The 25,236-nt window shown below is 33.6% G+C and overlaps 1 protein-coding gene across 1 annotated transcript in view; it reads right to left on the bottom strand.

Moving 5' to 3' along the window:
• Window positions 1-25,236, bottom strand: part of FAM227B (family with sequence similarity 227 member B) — a 202,071-nt gene that overhangs the window by 164,275 nt on the left and 12,560 nt on the right. The window contains exons 6-9 of the mRNA XM_058541547.1: window positions 24,099-24,197; window positions 17,950-18,051; window positions 14,390-14,516; window positions 319-456 (exon numbers count right to left, since the gene is read on the bottom strand). Coding sequence (XP_058397530.1) covers window positions 319-456; window positions 14,390-14,516; window positions 17,950-18,051; window positions 24,099-24,197 — 466 coding nt within the window. The remainder of the gene's footprint in view (window positions 1-318; window positions 457-14,389; window positions 14,517-17,949; window positions 18,052-24,098; window positions 24,198-25,236) is intronic.

Here is a 25,236-nt window from a genome sequence, read left to right on the forward strand (position 1 = left end):
CACAAGGGGTGAAGGGAGTCATATATGGGGTGATGGACAAACAAAAATGTACAACCCAAAATTTCACAATGTTAGAAACCATTAAAATATCAATAAATAAAAAAATATATATATAATAACAGGCAAATGGGAAAAGGACTTAAGCACGTACTACTTTTACAATGAAAATCTAAAATGTAAAGCAATATTCAAACTACTATAACACTAATCTATAAATCAACTGTCATTTTAAGACTCTCACTAAAAAATAAATCATTAGGAAATTCTGACAAATAAATAACTTAATATACTTGATCTGCAGTTGACAAACTTACTTACAAGTCGATACGCATTTTTGACTCCTTGCAATACTGTCCTTTACAGAATCTGAAGGTACTTTCTTGCTACCATGTATGGTTGTTGTGGAGAGTTCTTTCAGTTTCCAGCGGGTCCAAAAGCCTTTTCGAGGTTTTAAACCTGTTAATATAAAATGTACATTTAGCCAAAGAAATTAGGATTTTTGAAATTGTCTTTTAATTTGTCAAAGCATTTTTATGAGTATTACACATTTCATCCTCACAACAGTCCTGTGAGGATTGTCAGTCTCAAGTTTCAAATGAGGGAACCTCTATACAGAAATGTTAATATCTTATTACATAAAACAGTGAATTAGAAAAGAGCTAAAACTTGATATCATCTTCTGACTCATAGGCATAAGCTAAGTTCATATACGAACATAAAAGGAGGTAAATTATTGTGAAAACTTGGAAAGGACGTAAATATCCAACAACAGTACATTCATACAGTGGATTATGAAGTCTCCATTAAAAGTTATCTTGTAAATATTTGTTAACATAGAAAGGGATTCATAATATGTTATGTGAAGAACAATTTTACCTTATATAGCCTAAATGTTAACATGATTGCCTCTGAGCATAGCTGACTATCATTCTAAAATTTTCCCTATCTGTATCTCCTATTATTTTTTAAATAATATTTATGAGTCAATTTTAGTACCCAAAAAGTAATAAAAATAAATTTCATTTAAAAAGTTCCACTTTTGTTCCAAAAGCTGTGTAGGGTTGAATAGTTCATTTCACCATGCTAAACATTTGTATCCTTAGCAATAAAAATGAGAACAATATAAATTCCTTTGTGTACTTCATATGGTTGTTATGAGGATTAATTGAGATAATATATGTTCAAGTGTTCAGTAAGTGGGAAATGAGCTAATATTATCATCACTATTACTATACATTGATATAGTCAAAAATGTAGCCAACATTTTCTCAGTAGTGAGTGTTCAATGAGGATTATTTGGCTCTCAAATTAGAATTTTCTAGGTGTTCTTAGATTCAGTTACCACCTATTTTGCATTATTTACCACTAGATAAAATATGCAGAAGCCTTTAGTTTGATTCACTTGACTGCTTCATGATAGACTATGTTTTAAAATATAGCGTATTAATAGAAAATTTGAGGTATAGCAAGGCCAACAGATCAGGAGATGATTGACATTGAAAAGAGTTTATTCCTCACAGTTCCCAAGAGAAGGGGGCATGCCAGCCATGGGGAGCTTTATGGAGAAGCACAGGGGTCGGTCAGGAGGCAGAGGAAGAAGGGGAAACTGTGGGCAAGAGCTTTATTGTGGCTTCCATGGGAAGGAACGGGTGGGACAGGGAAAACAGGCTCAGGGTTGGCTAGTTTGAACAATTTCAGCGGGCTCTGGGGCATAGGCACTGTCCCTAGTTGTCTGGTACCTGATCCTTGGATGATTAGGACAAGAGGATACTGGCCCAGAGTGAGAGCCCAATAAAGGAGGTGGCTGTCGTGTGGGCTCTGGATTGGTTGGTTTGTAGCTGAAAAGCACATTCACAGGTGAGCTGTTTAATATCTCTAGGAATTGGCTGACCCTGGGAGCAGCAGTCCTTCTAGGTTCAGCACGGCCCCAGATGTCAAAGCATCAGAATACAGAAAATAAAAGACGGGGTTGATACAGTCTAGTGTGGAATAATCTTTCCATTTCTGGGATGAACACTACTTGGTCCTGATACATAAAGATGAGATAACATTCAACAAACCCTTTTGAATGCTTACTACATACTAACTGTGTGTTTGGCACAAGGGACGCAAAATTCAACTTAGTCACTGCCTGCCATCAAGGCAGATGTGAAATTATTTGGCACAGTACTTGGTCTGTAGAGTGCACTGAATACAAACTACTTTCTCTGTTGCTTCTTACCCAAATTAACCACCGGTTGAGCTGTGACTACATCCCAAAATTATTTACAAGTAAGAAATTCGAATTGGTCACTAAACATGGACTGTTCCAAGGAATGGCATTAATATAGGGCCACAACATCCAAATGGAGTGTATTCTATATCTTTAGTTTTGATGATTTTTAATTTCAATTTTTTTTACAGCTTTATTGAGATATGATTGATATATAACATTGTGTAAGTTTAAGGTGTACAACTGTGTTGATTTTATACATTTATATATTGCAAAATGATTACCACCATAGTGTCAGCCAACACCTCCATCATGTCACACAATTACCATTTCTTTTTTATGGTGAGAACATTTAAGATCTACTCTGTTAGGATGTGGAGAGAAGGGAACTCTCATACATTGCTGGTGGGAGTGCAAACTGGTGCAGCCACTATGGAAAACAGTATGGAGATTCTTCAAAAAATTAAGGATAGAACTACCATATGATCTAGCTATTCCACTGCTGGGTATTTATCCAAAGAACATGAAAACACCAACGCGTAAAGATACATGCAACCCTGTGTTCATTGCAGCATTATTCACAATAGCCAAGACTTGGAAGCAACCTAAGTGCCCATCAAGGGACGAATGGATGAAGAAGATGTGGTATATATACACAATGGAATACTACTCAGCTATAAGAAACGATGAAATCCAGCCATTTGTGACAACATGGATGGACATTGAGGGTACTATGCTAAGCGAAATAAGTCAGAGGGAGAAGGTCAAATACCATATGATCTCACTCATAAGTAGAAGATAAAAAGAACAACAAACAAACACATAGAGACAGAGATTGGATTGGTGGTTACCAGAGGGGAGGAGGGGAGGGAGGAGGGCAAAAGGGATGATTAGGCACATGTGTGTGGTGATGGATTGTAATTAGTATTTGGGTGGTGAACATGATTTAATCAAGGCAGAAATAGAAGTATAAGGATGTATGCCTGAAATTTATACAATGTTACAAACCAATGTTACTGCAATAAAAAATTAATTAATTAAAAAAAAGATCCACTGTCTTAGCAACTTTCAAGTATAGAATACAGTATTATTAACTATAGTCACCGTGCTGTACATTAGATCTCAGGAACTTATAACCAGAAGTTTGCACCCTTTGACCAACATCTCTTCATTTTCCCGACCCCCCAGCCCCTGGTAACCACCATACTATTCTCTGTTTTTATGAGTTTGGCTTTTTTAGATGCAATATATAAGTGATATCATACAGTATTTGTCTTTCTCTGTCTGACTTATTTCACTTACATAATGCCCTCAACATCCATCCATGTTGTCGCAAATGGCAAGATTTCCTTCTTTCTGTGGTTGAATAATATATCATTGACTATATAAATCCATCTTCTTTATCCATTCATCTATTGACAGATACTTAGATTTTTTTCCATGTCTTGGCCATGGGCATAATGCTGCAATGAACAAGAAAGTGCAGATATCTCTTCGAAATCTGTTTTTATTAGTTTTGGATATATACCCAGAAGTGGGATTGCTGGGTTATATGGTAGCTTATTTTTAATTTTTTGAGGAACCTCTGTACTGTTTTCCATAGTGGCAATACCAATTTACATTCCCATCAACAGTGCACAAGGCTTTCCTTTGCTACATATTCTCACCAACATTTGTTATTTCTTCTCTTGACAATGGCCATTCTAACAGGTGCAAGGTGATAGCTCATTGTGGTCTTGATTTGCATTTCCCTGATGATTAGTGATGATGAGCACCTTTTCATTTACCTGTTGCTCATTTGTATGTCTCTTTTGGAAAAAATGTCTATTCAGTTCCTCTGCTCATTTTTAAATCAGATTTTTTTTTTGCTATTGCATTGTATGATTTCTTTATATATTTGGATATTAGCCCCTTATCAGATAGATAATTTGCAAATATATTCCCTAAGTTTTTCCATTTTGTTGATGGTTTCCTTTGCTATTCAAAAGCTTTTCAGTTTGATGCAGTCCCACTTATTAGTTTTTGCTTTTGTTGCTTGTGCTTTTGGTGTCATATTTAAAAAATCATTGGCAAGAACAATGTCAAGGAATTTTTCCCCTATGTTTCTTATAGGAGTCTTACAGTTCAGTTATTACGTTTTAAGTCTTTAATTAATTTCAAGTTAATTTTTGTGAGTGGTGTAAGATAGGAGTTCAATTTCATTCTTCTACATGGGGTTATCCTGTTTTCCCAACACCATTTATTGAAAAGACTATCTTTTTCCCATTGAGTACTCTTGGCTCCCTTGTCAAATATTAATTGACAGTATTTGCAAGGGTTTTTTCCTGAGATCCCAATTATGTTCCAGTGGTCTATGTGTCTATTTTTTTGCCAGTACCATACTGTTTTGATGATAATAGCTTTGTAATATAATTTGAAATCAGGAAATATGATGCCTCCAGCTTTGTTCTTTCTCAGGGTTGGTTTGGCTATACAGGGTCTTTTGCGGTTCCATAAGAATTTTAGGATTGTTTTTTCTATTTTTGTGAATGCCATTGGAATTTTGATATGGATTGCATTGAATCTATATATGGCTTTGGGTAGTACGGCATTTTAACAATATTAATTCTTCCAATTCATAAACACAGAATATCTTTCCATTTGTTTGTGAGTTCCCTGATTTGTTTCATCAATATCTTGTAGTTTCCAGTGTTCAGATCTTTCATCTCCTTTGCTAAATTTATTCCTAAGTATTTTATTGTTATTAATGCTGTTGTGAATGGGACTGTATTCTTTCTTACTTTTTCAGATATTTCATGGTTAGTGTAAATAAATGCAACTAATTCTGTACAGTAATTCTGTATCCTGCAACTTTACTGAATTCATTGACTAGTTCTAACAATTTTTTGGTGGAGTGTTGAGGATTTTCTGTACATAAGATGATTTAATCTCCAAAGAAAGACTATTTTACTTCTACTTTTCCCATTTGGATCTTTTGCTTCTTTTTCTTGCCTGATTGCTCTGGCTGGACTCCCAATATCATGTTAAATAGGAATGGTAAGAATGGACACCCTGGGCCAGCCCGGTGGCTTAGCGGTTAAGTGCATGCGCTCCGCTAGTGGCGGCCCGGGTTCGGATCCCAGGCGCGCACAGACTCACTGCTTCTCCAGCCATGCTGAGGCCGTGTCCCACATACAGCAACTAGAAGGATGTGCAACTATGACGTACAACTATCTACTGGGGGGCTTTGGGGAAAAAAAGGAGGAGGATTGGCAATAGATGTTAGCTCAGAGCCGGTCTTCCTCAGCAAAAAAAGAGGAGGATTAGCACGGATATTAGCTCAGGGCTGATCTCCCTCACAAAACAAAACAAAACAAAACAAAAAGAATGGACACCCTTATCTTAGAGGAAAACCTTTCAGCCTTTCACCATTGAGTATGTTGGCTGTAGACTTGTCATATATGGCCTTTATTATGTTGAGGTATGTTCCTTCTATATCCAATGTGTTGAGTGTTTTTATCATTAAAGGATGGTATTTTGTCAAATGTTTTTTCTGCATCTATTAAGATGATCACATGATTTTTATCTTTCGTTCTATTAATGTGGTGTATTGTATTTATTGATTTGCATATGTTGAATCATCCTGCATCCCAGGGATAAATCCTGCTCGATCATGGTATATGAACCTTGTAATGTGCTGTTGAATTTTGTTTGCTAATATTTTGCTGAGGATTTTTGCGTCTATATTCATCAAGGATATTGGTCTGCAGTTTTCTTTTCCTGTAGTGTCCTTATCTGGCTTTGGTCTTAGGGTAATGCTGGCCTTGTAAAATGAGTTTGGGAGTACTCCCTCCTCTTCAGTTTTTTTGTAAGAGTTTGAGAAGGATCGACATTAATTCTTCTTTAAATGTTTGGTAGAATCCACCAGTTTATCCATTTCGTCTAGATTTCCAATTTGTTGATGTACAATTGTTCATAGTAGTCTCTTATAATCCTTTGTATTTCTGTAGTATCAGTTGTAATGTCTCCTCTTTCATTTCTAACTTTATTTATTTGAATTTTCTCTTTTTTTTAGTCTAGTTAAAGGTTTATCAATTTTATATTTCCAAAAAACTAGCTCTTAGTTTGATTGATTTTTTTCCTATTGTTTTTCTGGGCTCTATTTCATTTATTTCTGCTCTGATCTTTGCTACGTCCTTCCTTCTGTTAACTTTGGACTTTGTTCTTTTTCTAGTTCCTTGAGGTGTAAAGTTAGGTTGTCTATTTGAGATCTTTCTTTTTTCTTAAATGCAGGTGTTTATTGTTATAAATGTCCCTCTTAGGACTGCTTTTGCAGCATCCCATAGGTTTTGGTACGTTGGGTTTTCATTTTCATTTGTTTCAAGATACTTTTTGATTTTCCTTTTGATTTCTTCTTTGACCCATTGGTTGTTAGGAGTGTGTTGTTTAATTTCCACATATTTGTGATTTTCCAATTTTTCGCCTTTTATTAATTTCTATTTTCATAGCATTTGCAGTCAGAAAAGATACTTGGTATGATTTCAATATTCTTAAATTTAGTAAGACTTGTTTTATGGCCTAACATATGTTCTATCCTAGAAAATGTTCCAAGTGTACTTGAGAAAAATGTGTATTCTGCTATTCTTGGATGGAAAGTTCTATAAATGTCTGTTGGGTCCATTTGGTCTAAAGTATGTTTCAAGTCCAACGTTCCCGTGCTTATTTTCTGTCTGGCTGATTTATCCATTGTTGAAAGTGGGGTATTGAAGTGCCCTACTATTTTTGTATTATTGTCTATTTCTCCCTTCAGATCTATTAATATTTGCTTAATATAGTTAGGTGTTCTGATGTTGTCATATATATTTATGACCGTTATACCTTCTCGATAAATTGACCCCTTCATCATTATATAATCACCTTCTTCATCTCTTGTTACCATTTTTGGTTTACAGTCTATTTTTTTTATTGAGATCATAATGATTTATAACATTGTGAAATTTCAGTTGTACATTATTATTTATCAGTTTCTTACAGTCTATTTTGTGTGATATAAGTATGGCTACCCCTGCTCTCTTTTGGTTTCCACTTGCATGGAATACAGGCATACCTCAGAGACATTGTGGGTTCAGTTCCAGACCACCACAATAAAGCAAATATCACAATAAAGCAAGTCGTACAAATGTTTTGGTTTCCCAGTGCATATAAAAGTTATGTTTACACTATACTGTAGTCTATTAACTATGCAATAGCATTATGTCTAAAAAATGTACATATCTTAAATAAAAAATACTTTATTGCTAAAAAATGCTAACCATCATCTGAGCCTTCAGTGCCAATAGACTTGTTTGATGCAGGGTTGCCACAAACCTTCAATTTCTAAAAGTTGCAACATCTGCAAAGCACAATACAGTGAAGTACAATAAAATGAGGTATGCCTGTATCTTTTTTCATCCCTTCGCTTTGAGCCTATGTATGTCCTTAAAGCTGAAGTAAATCTCCTGTAGGCAGCATAATGTTGGGTGTTGTTTTTCTATCTATCCAACCACTCTATGTGTTTTGATTGGAGAATTCAATCCGTTTGCATTCAGAATGATTATTGATATATGAGGGCTTAATACTGTCATTTTATCTTTTGTTTTCTGGATGGTCTATTTTTCTACTTTTTTCCCTTATACTTCTGTCTGCCCTTTCAATTTTGTGGTTTTCTGTGATGTTTTTCTCAGTTTTCTCCTTATTTATGATTTGTGACTCTGCTCTGATTTTTTCTTTTGTGGTTACCATGAAGTTTGTATAAAAGATCTCATAGATGTCATAGTCCTTTTTTTGATAGCTTCTTTTCTCCATTAGCCTATGCAGGTTCCATTCCTTTCCTCTTCCCCTTCTATGTTTTGTTGTCACAAATTATTCAAAGAAATCAAAAGAGAAATCAAAAAATACCTGGAGATAAATGAAAATGAAAACATGACATACCAAATCTTATGGGATGCAGCAAAAGAGGTATCGAGAGGGAAGTTTATAGCAACACAGGTCTATCTCTAAAAACAAGAAAAATCTCAAATAAACAATCTTACACTATACCTAAAAGAATTAGAAAAAGAAGAACAAAAAAAGTCCAAAGTCAGTAGTAAGAAGGAAATAACAAAATTCAGAGCAGAAACACATGAAACAGAGACTAAAAAACAATAGAAAGGATCAATGAAACTAAGAGCTGGTTCTTTGAGAAGATGAACAAAATTGACAAACCCTAAGCCAGACTCACTAAGAAAAAAAGAGAGAAGACTCAAATAAATAAAATAAAAAATGAAAGAGGAGAAATTACAATGGACACCACAGAAATATAAAGGATTATAAGAGAACACTATGAAAATCTATACACTAACAAACTGGATAACCTAGAAGAAATGGATAAATTCTTAGAATCATACAACGTCCCAAAACTGAATCAAGAAGAAACAGAGAATCTGAATAGACCAATTACAAACAAAGGGATTGAAACAGTAATCAAAAACCTCCCAAAAAACAAAAGTCCAGGACCAGATGGCTTCTCTGGTGAATTCTACCAAATGGTCAAAGATTTAACACCTATCCTTCTCAAACTCTTCCAAAATTTGAAGAGGATAGGATGCTTCCTAACTCATTTTATGCGGCCAAAATTACCCTGATACCAAAACAAGACAAGGACAATACAAAAAAGTAAAATTACAGGCCTATGTTGCTGATGAACATAGATCTAAAAATCCTTAACAAAGTATTAGCAAATCAAATACAAAAGAACATTAAAAGAATCATATATTACGATCAAGTGGGATTTATTCTAGGGATGCGGGGATGGTTCAACATCAACAAATCAATCAATGTGATACATCACATTAATAAAATGAAGAATAAATTTCACATGATCATCTCAATAGAGGCAGAGAAGGCATTTGACAAGATCTGACATCCATTTATGACAAAAAATTTCAATAAAATGGGCATAGGAGGAAAGTACCTTAACATAATAAAGGCCATATACAACAAATCCACAGCCAACATCATACTCAAAGAAGAAAAACTGAAAGCCATTCCCCTGAGAACAGGAACAAGACAAGGGTGCCCATTCTCACCACTCTTATACAACATAGTACTGGAAGGTTTAGCCAGAGCAATTAGGCAAGAGAAAGAAATAAAAGGGATCCAAACTAGAAACGAAGAAATGAAACCCTCACTATTTGTGGATGACTTGAATCTGTATATAGAAGACCCTAAAGAATCCACCAAAAAACTACTAGAAATAATCAACAAATAAAGTTGCAGGATATAAAATCACAAAAATCAGTTGCATCTCTATACACTAATAACAAACTAGCAGAAAGTGAAGTCAAGAATACAATCCCATTTACAATCACAACAAAAAGGATAAAATATCTAGGAATAAATTTAACCAGGGAGGTGAAAGACCTATACACTGAAAACTATAAGACATTATTGAAAGAAATCGATGATGACATAAAGAAATGGAAAGATATTCTGTGCTCATGGATTGGAAGAATAAACATACTTAAAATTTCCATATTACCTAAAGCAATCTACAGATTCATTGCAACCCCAATCAGAATCCCAACGACATTCTTCACGGAAATAGAACAAAGAATCCTAAAATTTATATGCAACAAAAAAAGACCCCGAATGCCAAAGCAATTCTGAGAAAAAAAGAACAAAGTTGAAGGTATCACACTCCCTGACTTCAAAATATATTACAAATCTATAGTAATCAAAAAAGCATGATACTGATAGAAAAACAGACATACAGAACAATGGAACAGAATTGAGAGCCCAGAAATAAAACCACACATCTATGGACAACTAATCTTCAACAAAGGAGCCAAGAACACGGGATGGAGAAAGGAAACTCTTTTCAATAAGTGATGTTGGGAAAACTGGACAACCACATGCAAAAGAATGAAAGTAGACCATTCTCTTACACCATACACAAAAATTAACTCAAACTGGATTCAAGATTGAATGTACGATTTGAAACCATAAAACTCCTAGAAGAAAACATAGGCAGTATGCTCTTTGACATCATTGGTCTTAGCAGTATCTTTTCAAACACCAGGTCTACTCGGGCAAGGGAAACAAAAGAAAAAATAAACAAATAGGACTACATCAGACTAAAAAGCTTCTGCACGGCAAAGGAAACCATCGACAAAATGAAAGACGACCCACCAAGTGGGAGAAAATATTTGCAAATCACTTATCTGACAAGGGATTAATTTCCAAAATATACAAAGAACTCATACAACTCAACAACAAAAAATGAACAACCAGATCAAAAAATGGGCAGGGATATAGACAGACATTTTTTCAAAGAAGAAATACAGAGGGCCAACAGGCACATGAAAAGACGTTCAACATCACTAATCATTAGAGAAATGCAAATCAAAACTACAATGAGCTATCACCTCACATCCATCAGAATGGCTATAATTACCAAGACAAGAAATAACAAGTGTTGGAGAGGATGTGGAGAAAACGGAACCCTCATACACTGCTGGTGGGAATACAAACTGGTGCAGCCACTATGGAAAACAGTATGGAGATTTCTCAAAAAATTAAAAATAGAAATACCATATGATCCAGCTATACCACTACTGGATATTTATCCAAAGAACATGAAATCAACAATACAAAAATATTTATACATCCTTATGCTCATCGGAGCATTATTCACAATAGCCAAGACATGGAAGCAACCCAAGTGCCTAGCAACAGATGAATGGATAAAGAAATGTGGTATATGTATATATATATATATATATATATATATACACAATAGAATACTATCAGCCATAAAAAACATAAAATCATGCCATTTGTGACAACATGGTTGGACCTTGAGGATATTATGCTAAGCAAAATAAGTCAGACAGAGAAAGACAAATACTGTATGATTTCACTCATGTGGAAGATAAACAATATAGATAAGGAGAACAGATGAGTGGTTACTAAAGTCGAAGCGGGTGGGGGTAGGGCAAAAGGGATAAAGGGGCACATGTGTTTGGTGACGGATAATAACTAGACTATTGGTAATGAACACAATGCAGTCTATACAGAAACTGAAATATAATAATGTACACCCGAAATTTATATTTACAAGCCAATATGACCTCAAGAAAATAATCTTTAAAAAAAACAATTTTCTACTAAGCATTTTATTATCTGGATGCTCCTAATACCCTATGAAGATAATTAATACTAGTAATGATCCCTGAGAGTGCCTTTTGAATTGTCAATATCAATTATAAAGTTATATTCAGTATAATACAAGAAAATGAAATGAAATAAAGATTGGAAAGCAAGAAATAGAATTTCTTTGCAGATGACAAGATTTTGTATGCAGAAAACTCAAAAGAATCTACAGATAAACTATGGTTGAATTTTGTCAGTCACTGAATACAAATTAAAATCAAAAAGCAAATTACAATTCAATTAATCAGCAATAATTTGAAAATAAAATTTAAAATATTTTTGATAGCAATCAGACAATATCAAAAACCTGGAGAAAGTAATAAAAGATGTACAAGATCTATATGCTGGAAATAGAAAATGTGCTGAGATAAATCAACAAAATTATAAATAAACAGGAAGATATGCCCTGTTCATGACTTGGATGATTCAATAAAGAGAAGATGACAATGCTCCTAAAACTTATCTATAGATCCTTGCCGTGTCTTGGCAAGAGTAAACGGATTCTTTCTATAAGAATGTTAATTTTTTTTTTAGATAACATTGGGTGGAAGTCAAATCAGTTTGTTTCCCTCTGTAATAACAGAACTATAATTAAAGACTAGAAAATAAATCTAATTTTATGTATCTATAAAATTGATCCAGTGTTAAATTATTAGTAGCTAAAATACCTAAAAATTATTCATTGTAAACAGAAGAGTAAAAAATGTATCTAAACTGCATTAGGTGAACATTCATGTTAGACAAAAAGAATTTTTCTCTCTTTTGTAAACTCATACAATTTTTATAGGAGAAAAGGGGTTTTTCATTGATTAAAGATACAACACATATGGAAACTATTGCGTGAAAAAGGAAATCAAAATTGCAACTACACGCTGCAAATGTTTTGTCTTGATCTATATGGTGATTTCATGTGTGTGTGTGTGTGTGTGTATAGTTGGGTTCTTCCTGTAGTAAGTTCCACAGACTTCCTATGTTTCTAATTTGTATTCTCCCTTTACAACTATGATTGTTTCATTCTTTCTTAGAAATTTTTGTTAAAAGGTTGGATTATAACTTTTATCTGTTTTGTTCGTTTTTTTATTGTTGGATTACAATTTTCATCTGTTTTGGCAACTTTTTTCTGTTGAGTTTTAATTTTTTAATTTTTATTTATTTATTTTTTCCCCCAAAGCCCCAGTAGATAGTTGTATGTCATAGTTGCACAGCCTTCTAGTTGCTGTATGTGGGACGTGGCCTCAGCATAGCCGGAGAAGTGGTGTGTCGGTGCGCGCCCAGGATCCGCGCCCAGGATCCGAACCCGGGCCGCCAGCAGCTGAGCACGCACACTTAACCACTAAGCCACGGGGCCGGCCCCGTCTGTTGAGCTTTAGAATCTGTATTAGTTTGCTAGGGCTGCCATAACAAAATACTACAGACTGGAGGACTTAAACACAGAAATTTATTTTATCACAGCCCTGGGGGCTGGATGTCCAAGATCAGGGTGTCAGCAGGTTTGGTTTCTCCAGAGGCCTCTCTCCTTGGCTTGCAGGTGGTTGACTTCTTGCTGAGTTCTTTGTGCGTGCACATTCCTGGTGTCTCCCTCTCCTCGTATAAGGACACCAGTCATATTAGACTAGGGCTCACTCATATGACCTCATTTAACCTTAATTACCTCTTGAAAGGTCCTATATCCAAAAACAGTCACATTCTGAGATGTACTGAGGTTTAGGACTTCAACGCATGAATTTTGGGGGGACACAATCCAGTCTAGAACAGGTCTGTAGGAAAATTGTTCTGTTCTTTATCACATTTTTCCTTACAGTATTTTTTAATAAATACTGTGCTCATTCACTTTTTGTTTCTTGTATTTGAATTAGTTGGATTTTTCTTTGTGACTCTTATCGGTGTATGTATGGATGAGGGAGTTTCTCTGGGTTGTTTTCCAGTCTTTACCTCTCAAGGGCTCCCTCCCCAAAATATGAAATATTTTCTTACAGAAATGACTTGGGGGGCCGGCCCAGTGGCACAAGCAGTTAAGTGTGTGCGCTCTGCTGCTGGGGCCCGGAGTTCGCCGCTTTGGATCCTGGGCGCGCACTGACGTACCGCTTGTCCAGCCATGCTGTGGCGGCATCCCATATAAAGTGGAGGAAGATGGGCATGGATGTTAGCCCAGGGCCAGTCTTCCTCAGCAAAAAGAGGAGGATTGGCAGATGTTAGCTCAGGGCTGATCTTCCTCACACACACACACACACACAAAGAAATGACTTGGTTACTAAGAATTGACACAAAACAGTTTCAAAAATCAGTCAAAATTTGGGTTGGAAATTTACAAGAATTACTTGAAAACAGTCAATAGCTATCTTTTGGTAATCCATAATAGTATAATAGTTTTAGAAAAAAATGTTGGGGAGGTCATTTCAAGAATATGAAACTATACCTTTAGTTTTCACCCCAAGTATCTAAATCTCTAGCTAAATGCTCTAGGATAGAATTTTCCTTCTCTTCAACCTTTCAGTCCTACCACTCCGACTGGCACATATACTATGATTTGAAAAATAAGTTTTCCTTGATTAATGATTGATTGTACGTTCTATGAGAAATTCAATTAGCTCCAGAATTTACCCAATATTATTTGCTAGAAAAATGTCAGTAGTGTTCCGAAAGCAGATTAAAATATTTATCTTTCAAATATAAAATATATATGATATGACTTCATTTCTGTGGTAATTCAATTTTCTACAAGAATTCCACTGTCCATAAAAGTTATTTGGCTTCTAAAGTTAATAAGCAATTAATTTTGGTATAATAAAATTTTCAGAATAAATGATCATTATTATTTTAAAACATAGGCATCAATATGGTGTTGTAAGGCAAAGAACTACCAATTTTTTTGACTGAAGTAAACAAAATACTGTAATCCAAAATACCAAATCCAATTTGGTTTTAGATACCAAAATAATGATCAATACATGAGTGACATATTCATACCTGACAACCAAAGAAAAATGTTATTCCCTAGATCTTCTTTAAATTCATCATTAAAGAGATTACTGGATTCTGGAAATGCTTCCTGGAATGTTGCATAGATAGCTTGTGCCAAGCAATCAGGATAAATCTACCAAAAATGGAGTCATATTAGAATAATTCCATATTTTATATAACATCGCAACTACCAAAGAAATTATTATTAAGTTCGTGAAATATATGCATCCCTTTTTTCTTATAATTTTCTTTTGGCCATTTATTACTTCTTTGTACCTCTAATTGAGAGTCACAAACAAAGAAAATTTGAAAATAAAGTCAATCAACTTGGCTATTTGTTAACATTTTGGAAAGTTTAATTTGGATAAAGGATGAAGTTAACAATTAAGGTAAGATTTGATGATTACACATTTATTTCATTTAACCTTGCTATTGTTATCCTGTTTTAGAAAGTGACACACACAGGTCATTATAATAAAAAGTATATACATATTTTTTTAATTGAAATATAATTGACATATAACATTGTGCAAGTTTCAGGTGAACACTGTGTTGATTTGATACATTTATATATTACAATGATTACCACTATAGTGTTAGCTAATACCTCTATGCCACATAATTATAATTTTTTGTGGTGAAAATAAAAAGCATATTTTTAAATAATTGAAGCCTGTCTAGGTGAGTTAATATATTCTAACTACTACTGTATTGTTTACATATTAAGACTATGACCAGAAATCAACAAATAGATGGTACTACCAGCATTCTTAGACTTAAAATCCTGAAACTACTAAATTCCTCTCAAAGAGTGACTAAACATGGAAAGATACCATATTTTTATATTAAAGATTTAAAACTTTTTTATTTACTATTTTGGTATTCTGCATTCAGATAAATATTTACAGTCACACAGTTAGCCCTTAATAATGTTTAATAATTAATAATAATATATTTTAATTGAAAGAGTCCTTAGAGGTCCATGTCCTAATTCCTGGGACCTGTAAACATTAATTTATACAGCAAAAGGGCTTTGCAGTTATCATTAAGTTAAGGATCTTGAGATGGGGAGATTATCTTGGATTATCCAGTAGGCCTTAATTGTAATCACAAGTGTCCTTGTATGAGGGAGGCTGCACAAAATTTTACTATAGAACAGGAGAAGGCAATGAGATGGCAGAAACAGAAACTGGAGTGATGAGACCAGAAGCCAAGGAATGCTGGCAGCCACCCGAAGCTGGAAGAGGCAAGGAACGGATTCTTCCCCGGGGGCCTCTTAAAGAAACTAGCCCTGTTGATACCTTGGTTTTAGCCCCATAAGACTCTTTTTGGACTTCTGGCTTCTATAACTGTAAGACAATGAATTTCAGTTATTTTAAGCCACTAAATTTGTGATAAATTGTTATAGCAGCAATAGGAAACTAATACAGTCACCTAATCCAGTAGTGCTCAAATTTGCTGGTACGTGATGGTATTCTTTGAAGAACTCCATGATTTTTTGTGGGGAGGGGTAAGGTGTGCAGAAAATGCTTTAATATATTGATATATTTAATTTTACTGAATGAACCATAAAGATTTTTACTACCAGAAACAATCACATACTATATTTGTAGTATATAAAATCATACTAATGATCAAAATCAAAATGTTGAACAAGGTGAATAAGTAGAACTTCTAAAAGTTTTCTGTGAATATCTCACCCTCAGGAGATTAAAGGAAAAAGAGATCAAGTGTGGTGGGAAAATTTCTGAAGGAATATCATTATATGACATTGGAGGAAAGGGAAGAAAAAGCCATATTAAATATGTTTAGATTCTGTTAATTTGTATTGAACAGCAGGACCTGAAGATAATTTTTTGATTCTTTAATATTAATAAATTTCTCTTCCTTAGGTAAGATAAATCAAATGAGCCAATAGTAACAAAATCCCCACTTATTTGAATGAGCTAAAAATAATGGACATTGGTCAATGAAAGATAAGGTTCTACTTCTACTTAAACAGATCTGGAGGGGATAGACCTGTAGGGAGGTGGCCTGGTTCTCAAGCTTAGAAACAGGGAGTGGGAACATTAAAAGAAGACTGAACACAGGTCAAGGGGTCAAATCACTATGGTGTACATCTTGTTTGTTCTCAAATGAGACTTTGAATCTTGACTAAACAACTTCTAATTTCTCCTGGGAAAAAGCCACTGAAAATAGAGACCCAGAAAAAATCAAGTCATGATTTGTGAAAGGTTATAAATATAATATCTATCAAAAAGCACAACCATTCCAGGGGAGAACGTTCGGACCATAAATGTAGAACTAGAAATTGGAGAAGGGGAGTTATGCAATGGTGCCACTACCTCCTTCTTTGTCCACATTAACTAGGATTCTTATCCTTTTCTCAGGAGCCCTTGAAGCATGTGTTACAGCATGCTTGATTTCATCAAACCACCGAGGAAGGCTAAGCACACTCACCACAAAAGGATAGACTACGTGAAAGATTTTGGATAGGAAAAACAGCAGTTTTTGTCATCTCTAGACAATTTAATCACCAAAAATCCTAACCATTAACTAACTTTTTCCTGCAAAGAAGAAAAAAATGTTAGCAGAGAAAATCCTAGTCTATCTTTCAGAACACCATTATTCTACAAAACGACAATTTATGAATCATGGATCTGACCTCTCATCTGAGACAACCCATCTGTGGAACTGAGAGACTGTCTTGCCAAGATCACCCAGGTAATTAGTAGCAGATTCTGGACATGAAGCCAAGTCTCCTTATTCCCAGTCCACTACTGGTTTCCTTCTACAACATTGTATGGATATGTTTGTGAGTAAGATAGGTCAAGATTGAATATAAATATTTGGCAATTTAGGTTTATGTTTTTATTGTAAAGGACATTTAATTGTTTTATTTTAGGTTTGTTTTACCAATGAAAATATCTACTGACTCCAAAATACTTATATATTCTGATTTACAGATGTCAACACAACAAAGAATTTGAACGTGACTTCTGCTTTGAAATGCTAGATGTTTAAACTTAAAAATACCCAATGAAATTCCTATGCATATTCATTTCACATTTAAGAACATAAATAATTTCAATCAACTCTATTCATTAGTTAGTATAACAGAAGAGTAAAACAAACATTTGATTCATAAATTTGTCGATTGCTCTTTATTGTAACAGGGTGCTTAGTCCTTAGGCATAACAAACTTGTTAAGTCCTCTTAAACAGTTCAAATGATATAAAGTAAAAGAAAAATGATAAATAATTTTGTATATATACAGAAAAAATAAGAATATATATAGGATAAGTCAATAGTTTTCAAATTATTAATATGCAAACAAAATATCTATACCACACTAAGGGGATTCTGTAAGACTTTTAGTCAAGGGAATAGAATATTCTGGTGTGTGAGGTATAACTTTTTAAATATTACCATTATTTACTCTACTTCAGGCAATTTTGCTTTCAAAGTAACAAAAGCTGTTCTCATATGTGTTTAAATAAAGTAACTATTTTCTAATTCAATTGCTCTAAAAATAATTAGCATAATCAGTTAATTTCTATATTTACCTGAAAGAATGCATCCTTTTGACTTACAGGTATGCTCATGAAAAGTGTCACATAACTTTCTGAAATTCTATCAAACAAGAAATCTTGATTTTCTCTGTCAGGCTTAAAAAAATAAAATGTGTATAGAATTAAAATCACTAATATTATAATTTAAAATTGGATTTTGTTTGCATAATTCAGTAATTTTATCTTAAAGGGCAAATCAGTCACTATAATGGAAGGAGCATGGGTTCTGGCATCATGCAGACCTCAATTTGAATGCTGGCTCCATTATTCATTAGCTGCATTACCATGGGCAAGTTAATTAAGTCCTAGTTTCCTCATTTACCAAATGTAGGTAATGTATACATAACTTAAACTAGTATAGTAAAATTAAATAATGACAAGGATCATGTTTTGTTTGACTTTCTATTTCAAGCTCTCAACACAGTGCCTCACACACAGAAAGCACACAAACGTTTGATGAATTAATGCAAGTTCTTGCATAGTTCTTGGCATGCAGAAGGCAATCAATGATTTGGTTACCTTCTATTGTTCTATAACCATTCCAGTTCTTTCATTATTAGTAACTCAGTATGAAATTAAATCAATTACTGGGATGAGACAGCCTTAGACAGAACTAGTAAAGCTGTGACATGATAGCTAAACTGAAAACAAAGTATGTTGTAAAATGAAAGAAATCTATAGATAATAATACTATGGTAAAGTCCTAGTGTAGCACTCTGAATTCTTGCTCTACTAAGCAATGACGAGATGAATTAGTCCAAATCTATGAATTAAGCAATAAATATGAATTAAAGAGTCCAAATTAATTTATAAAGTCAATGCAGAAGTACAAGTTGGCATTAATAAATTTTGGTAATAAACACCAAAAATTATCAAATTTGGTGGTAGTTTTCTATGAAATTAGCAACCCAAATGAGCCAGGATTTATAAATGCATAGGATCTTAGACCTCAAATGGAAGTTAGATATCACCTAGATTAAAGCCCTCTGTCTTAGTGATTATACTAATGCTCAGAAAGATTAAGAGAATTATTTAAGGTTATAAAGTTAAGTAATTGAGAGCTAGACTAGAATCTAGATCTCCTAACTCCCAATACAGCTCTCATACTTGTGTAATAAGTTTAAGGAAGGAGATAACAGTAAAAATAATAATGATAATATTAATATCATTAATATTAATAGTTAGCAATTCTTTATCACTTATGTAATAGGCAGTGCTTCTAAGATATAAGGTTGTGTGAGAATTAAATGAGATTCTCTCTATATAATTTACTAGTCAAAAAGTTAGTATGTTTCAACTATACAATCTACACTTAACATGTATGTTAAGTGTATGTTAAGTAGTATGAAGAAAATAAATTTACCCAAACAGAAAGCTCCAGAATGTCTTTGATTAATACCATTCAACCTAGTGTCCATACTATTTATAACTCCACAGGAGACTGAGTAGCAAAATGATATGGTCATTTTTTGTAAATGTTTTGGTATGCTCGAAAAGAAAATGTATCCTGCAGCTGTTGGGTATTCAAATTACTGATGTATCCATTAGAACAAGCTATTTAACATATGTTAAGTTATACTTGCATTCCAGGAACAAATCCCATTGGTCAGAATGTATAATCCTTTTAATATGCTGCTGAATTTGGTTTGCTAGTATTTTGTTGAGGATTTTTCATCAATATTCATCAAAGAAGATATTAGTCTTTAGATTTTTGTTTCTTATAGTATCTATGGCTTTGGTATTAGGGTAATGTTGGCCACTTAGATTGAGTTAGGAAGTGTTCCCCCCTGTGCAAGTTTTTGAAAGAGTTTGAGAAGGACTCATGTTAATTCTTCTTTAAATGTTGGTAGAATTCATCAGTGAAGCCATCTGGTTCAGGGCTTTCCTTTGTTGGGAGGTTTCTGATTACTGATTCAACCTCCTTACTAGTTATAGGACTATTCAAATTGTCTCTTTTTCCATGATTCAGTCTTGGAAGATTATGTTTCTAGGAATTCGTCCATTTAAAAATACAGGTTATCCAATTTTTTGTCATACATTTGTTCATAGTACTCTTATAATCCTTTTTATTTCTTTCTGTATAGTAATATCCCCACTGTTATTTCTGACTTCAGTAATTTAAGTCCTCTCTCTTTCTTTCTTAGTCAATCCAGCTAGAGGCTTGTCAATTTTGTTGATCTTCTCAAAGAACGAACTTTTGGTTTTGTTGACTTTTTCTATTCTTTTTCTATTCTCCATTTTATTTATCTCCACTCTAATCTTTATTATTTCCTACCTTCTGTTAGCTCGAGGTTCAATTTGTTCTTTTTCTAGTTCCTTAATATGTAAAGTTAGGTTGTTGATTTGAGATATTGTTTTTAATGTGTTTACAGCTATAAATTTCTCTCTTAGCACTGATTTTGCTACATCCCATAAGTTTTGGTATGTTGTGTTTTTGTATTCATTTGTCTCAAGGCATTTTATAATTTCCCTTGTGATTTCTTCTTTGACCCATTGGTTGTTTAGGAACTCTTATAGATTAATGATGGGCGTATAAATTTATATACCCAGTTTGGAAATAATGTGGCATTGTCTTGTTAAGCTGAACATTTTCATACCCAAAAATGCAGCAATTCCATTCCTTCTTTATGCTTCTTGTAATTTCTGTTTGAGAGCTGGACATCTTCAATAGGTCATAAAAATTGAAGTATATAGTATTTATGCTTCAGAATATGCTTGAGTATTTATGCTTCTTTTGTTATCCTTTAAGGGGTTGAATCAATTAAGTTCTGTTAAGCTGTATTTGGGTTTTGTTTTTGCTATGGTTACTCTCAGTGAAATGCAGGCTTTGAATTCTTCTTGCATTATAATGTTTTTAGGATTCTCAAAGAACCAGCCTTTGGCTTCCTTGATTTTCTCTAATCCTTTCTTTGTTTTTCAGTTTTTCTTTTTATTGGTTTCCTCTCTGATCTTAATTATTTCCTTTCTCCTGCTTACTTTGGGTTTCATTTTCCCCTCTTTTTCTAGTTTCTTACGGCAGAAGCTGGGGTCATGGTTTTTGAGAAATTTCATTACTTCTAGTATAGGCATTTTAATGCTCTAAATTTCTAAATACTGCCTGAGTTACATCTCACAATTTTAACCTGTATTTCATTTTCATTAAGTTCAAAATACTTTCCAATTTCCCTATTGACTTCTGGTTTGACCCACAGTTACTAAGAAGTGTGTTATTTAGTTTCCAAATATGTAAGGATTTTCTGAAAAGCTTTCTTTTGTTCTTTTATAATATAATTCCATTTGAGTCTGAAAACATACTTGGTATGACTTGAATTTTTTTAAATTTATTAGGATATTTTCCTAGACCAGAATTACTTGGTAATTGTTTAATATGTATGTGATAAAAATGTGTATTCTGCTGTTGCTGGGAGGAGTGTTTAATAAATGTCAATTAGATCAATCAAGCCGATTGACAGTATTCCTCAAGTCTTCTATATCATTTTATATCATTACTGATTTTCTGTATATTCTACCAGTTATTGAGAATGAGGTGTTGAAATATTTAACTATGCTTATGGATTTGTCTATTTCTCCTTGAAGTTTTAAAAGTTTTCATTAAATGTGTTTCAAAGCATTTTTATTAGGTGCATAAATATTTAGTATTGTTATGTCATATTGATGAATTGACCACTTTATCACTATACAATTACTCTCCTTTTCCCTGGTAACATTCTTTGCTTTGAAATCTGCTCTGTATGATGGGTTCAAAAAAGTTGTGATTTTGTAGGTTAAATGGCTTTTCTTCATTGTTGTATGGGTGGAAATGATGCATTTTCCAGCTTTCAGAATGTTTTTGGGAGCTAAAGTCCTAAGGGCAATTTTTAAAAACGTTAAGGGTACTGCAATATCATTACTGAAATTCTTCTAGTCAAACACTGTCAAGATGGCTTTTATCATTAGCCTATACATTGGTCAGCAATTTTTGGAACACTGTGTTCTCTCTATCAAAATAATAATAATAATAATAATAATAGATGCATCCACTGAACACTTACTATATATCTAGCTCCATGTAAACAAACAACTTTACATGCATTTTCTCATTTAACTCCCTCAAAAAACATATAAGGTAGGTCATTTTTTTATTTCATGAAAGACTTGGAGAGGTGAATAACAATTCAAGGTCACATCATTTACTAAGTGGATAAACTTGTTTTTGAAAGCCAGCTCTCTTAACTCCATTATATTGAATCCCATATTACATTTATATAGTATTTCAGTTTACTAGGTGTCTTCTTATTCATGTCACTTTTAGTACACACAACAATCCTAGGGGAAAAAAACACGTTATATATTATTTTCTACCTGTTTTTTCTTGTTTGTTTTGTTTTTTAGAGATGAGAGAAGTGAGGCATAGAGATATTTTTTGACTAATCCAAAGTCTCACACTAACTACTGGGAAAACCAGATTTAAAATTTTAGTTTTCTGGATTCCAGTCCAGTATTTTTTCTACTAGATCAAGCTACCACTAAATCATAGGGAATAAGTAAAGGAAATTTGCTTTTATATTAATCATATAACAATTACTGAAATAAGTTTTAGAGCCAGATGCTGAAGCATTGCTATACTCTAGAGTATGATTATATATTTTTACATATTATGCTATTGGTAATTAAATTATATAAGTGGCTCAGGGTTTTATTATATTCCAGTTATAAAATCAGTACTATTTGTTCTTCATAAAGTAGACCCTAAAATAGATATAATTTATATGTTTTGTATTCATCTGAAAATGTAGTACAGCAATGTACTGGGTCATTAATATTTCTGTGTCAAATTTGTGCTTGTTCAAAATAATAAAATGCTATTACGGCCTGACAAAAACAGTTACTAGGAATATTGCTAGATTATGTTTCCTTCAAAAACTTGTCATAGGGGCCGGCCCCATGGCTTAGCGGTTAAGTGCGCATGCTCCGCTGCTGGTGGCCCGGGTTCGGATCCCAGGCGCGCACCGACGCACCGCTTCTCTGGCCATGCTGAGGCCGTGTTCCACATACAGCAACTAGAAGGAAGTGTGGCTATGACATACAACTATATACTGGGGCTTTGGGGGAAAAAAATAAATAAATAAAACAAACAAACAAACAAAAACTTGTTATATATAATCCTAACAGATCTAAGTGGGAAAGTAATGCTTCTCTCTGTTATTACGGAAAAACATAAATTCGGGATCCAGATCTAGAGAAAGAAATTTAAGGTAATGAAACTCTCTTGATTTCACAAATTTCCTTAGTTAATTACCTTGTAGAATTGATGTACCACTTCCTATGCCTCATTCAGCTCCTAACAATACCAGAACTACAGGACAGATGCTCTTACCTAGAATTACATTAATTACTCTAACAAAAAGCACTAACTGAATGGTTTGTATGTAAAATTCGTTAACACCCATTCCTTCAAGATATGAAATTTCTATGAGAATCCATAAGCAGTTTTCTACGGGTACTTTGAGCTGGGAAAAATTGGAGAGTTGGGTCATTTTCAGGCTTCCTTGATGCGGCGGCACACCTTCTTAATGCTGACTGTGATCCCCTGGGCTGCTGTATTTTCCATTCTTCCAGATCCAGAGGCCTCACAGCAGTCATTGGTATTCCCCACTTTTTCCAAGCGCACGTATTCTCTAACATAAGACTCCTGTGCTGCTTATTTTCATTCTCTTACTGTTTCCCAGATACCCATGTCTTTCTCTTTTTAACCCTAATCAGAATTTATACCTTTCTGAAACAAATGAAGACTCTCTCTCCATCTGATCTGTAGACTATCTTCCAAATGAAACCTCCTTCAATGTCACTGATTTGCAGTGGGTTTTCAGCACATTATAGTATTAAGTAAAGCTACAGCTTTATTATTCACTGCAATGTTTGATTTCCCTAATCTTTTTCTGATTAATGAAGACCCAGGATCTTTCAAATCCATATTAAAGTCTTAACTCCTTTGAAAGAACTCTAGATTTCAAACAGGATTCCTAACAAGTATAAAATACTAAAAAACCAAGCTCTATGAAAGGATCCAGAAAAACATTTTTTGTTCCACTGCTACCTCTACTGAAAAATTAATTATGCTGCAAATCAACTTAAAATAAGAAGTTTAAAAAATATTATTATACCTTAAATTTATGGAGAAACCACCACCAAAAGCAATCATGCAAAAGAGCAATAGATGCTTCTGAGAGAAAATGAGTCTTCCACATTTTAAAACCTTTTTCCTACGGAAAAAAAAGACACATGGAGATCAAATTAAAATATATTATAAAACATGTTAATGTAAATTGGCTTTATAAAGAGTATGTATTCAATGGTTATAGACTAGCAATGTTCAATAGAAATTTAATGTGAGCCATGTATGTAATATTAAATTTTCTAGTAGTCACTTTAAAAAAGTAAAATGTAAAATTAATTTTGATGACATTTTATTTAAGCAAATATATTTAAAATATTATCATTTCAACATATAATTGTCACAAAAATTATTAATGAAATATTTTACATTCTTTTTTGGTACGGGGTCTTTGAAATATGGTATATATTTTACACTTACCACACATCTTAACTTGAACACTAAATTTTCATCATAAATACTAGATCGGTATTTAGATTTCATAAAATACATAGTTGTAATTTTGTTCCAACCATAACTGAAAGTTTTACAATAACTGAATCAAGAATTAGTTTTTAGATCTATATATGTTAACTAAAAGAAATAAAATAAAAAATTCAGCTTAGTCACACTAGCCACATTTCATGTGCTCAATAATGACATTTGACTAACAGCTATTGAAATGACAGTGTAGGCTAGACCAAGAACAGCAAAAATCCAAGATACATGCTACAATTCCCCCTTTATACTGATGACAGATATCAACAATCATGGAATGCTATCCCATTGAGCTTCATCGTAAGTTTAGACCCTATCTAAACATCATGACTACTGGAGACTATAAGTCCTGGTTTAAATAGGTACATTCAATAGATCATTTTATCTTAGTCACTGAAAGTTTCTAAATGCCAGATTCAGTGGGGTTCAAGATTTCTTTTAACGAAATTCATAGGTATGAATTCCTGTTCCTAAAGTACAAGTCTACAAAAAGGACATTATGCAAACTTTTATACCAAAAGATCATTTATCATGTATTCTGTGGGGGCACTTCTCTTTCATAGGCCACTAAGTATAGTATGGAGGACACTGGTAACAGCTTCAACTTAGATTTAGTACTTCTTAATTACAAAGAACATATGTAAAGTACA

The sequence above is a fragment of the Diceros bicornis genome, chromosome 5 (genome assembly GCF_020826845.1).
Source record: "Diceros bicornis minor isolate mBicDic1 chromosome 5, mDicBic1.mat.cur, whole genome shotgun sequence".
Lineage (NCBI taxonomy): Eukaryota > Metazoa > Chordata > Mammalia > Perissodactyla > Rhinocerotidae > Diceros > Diceros bicornis.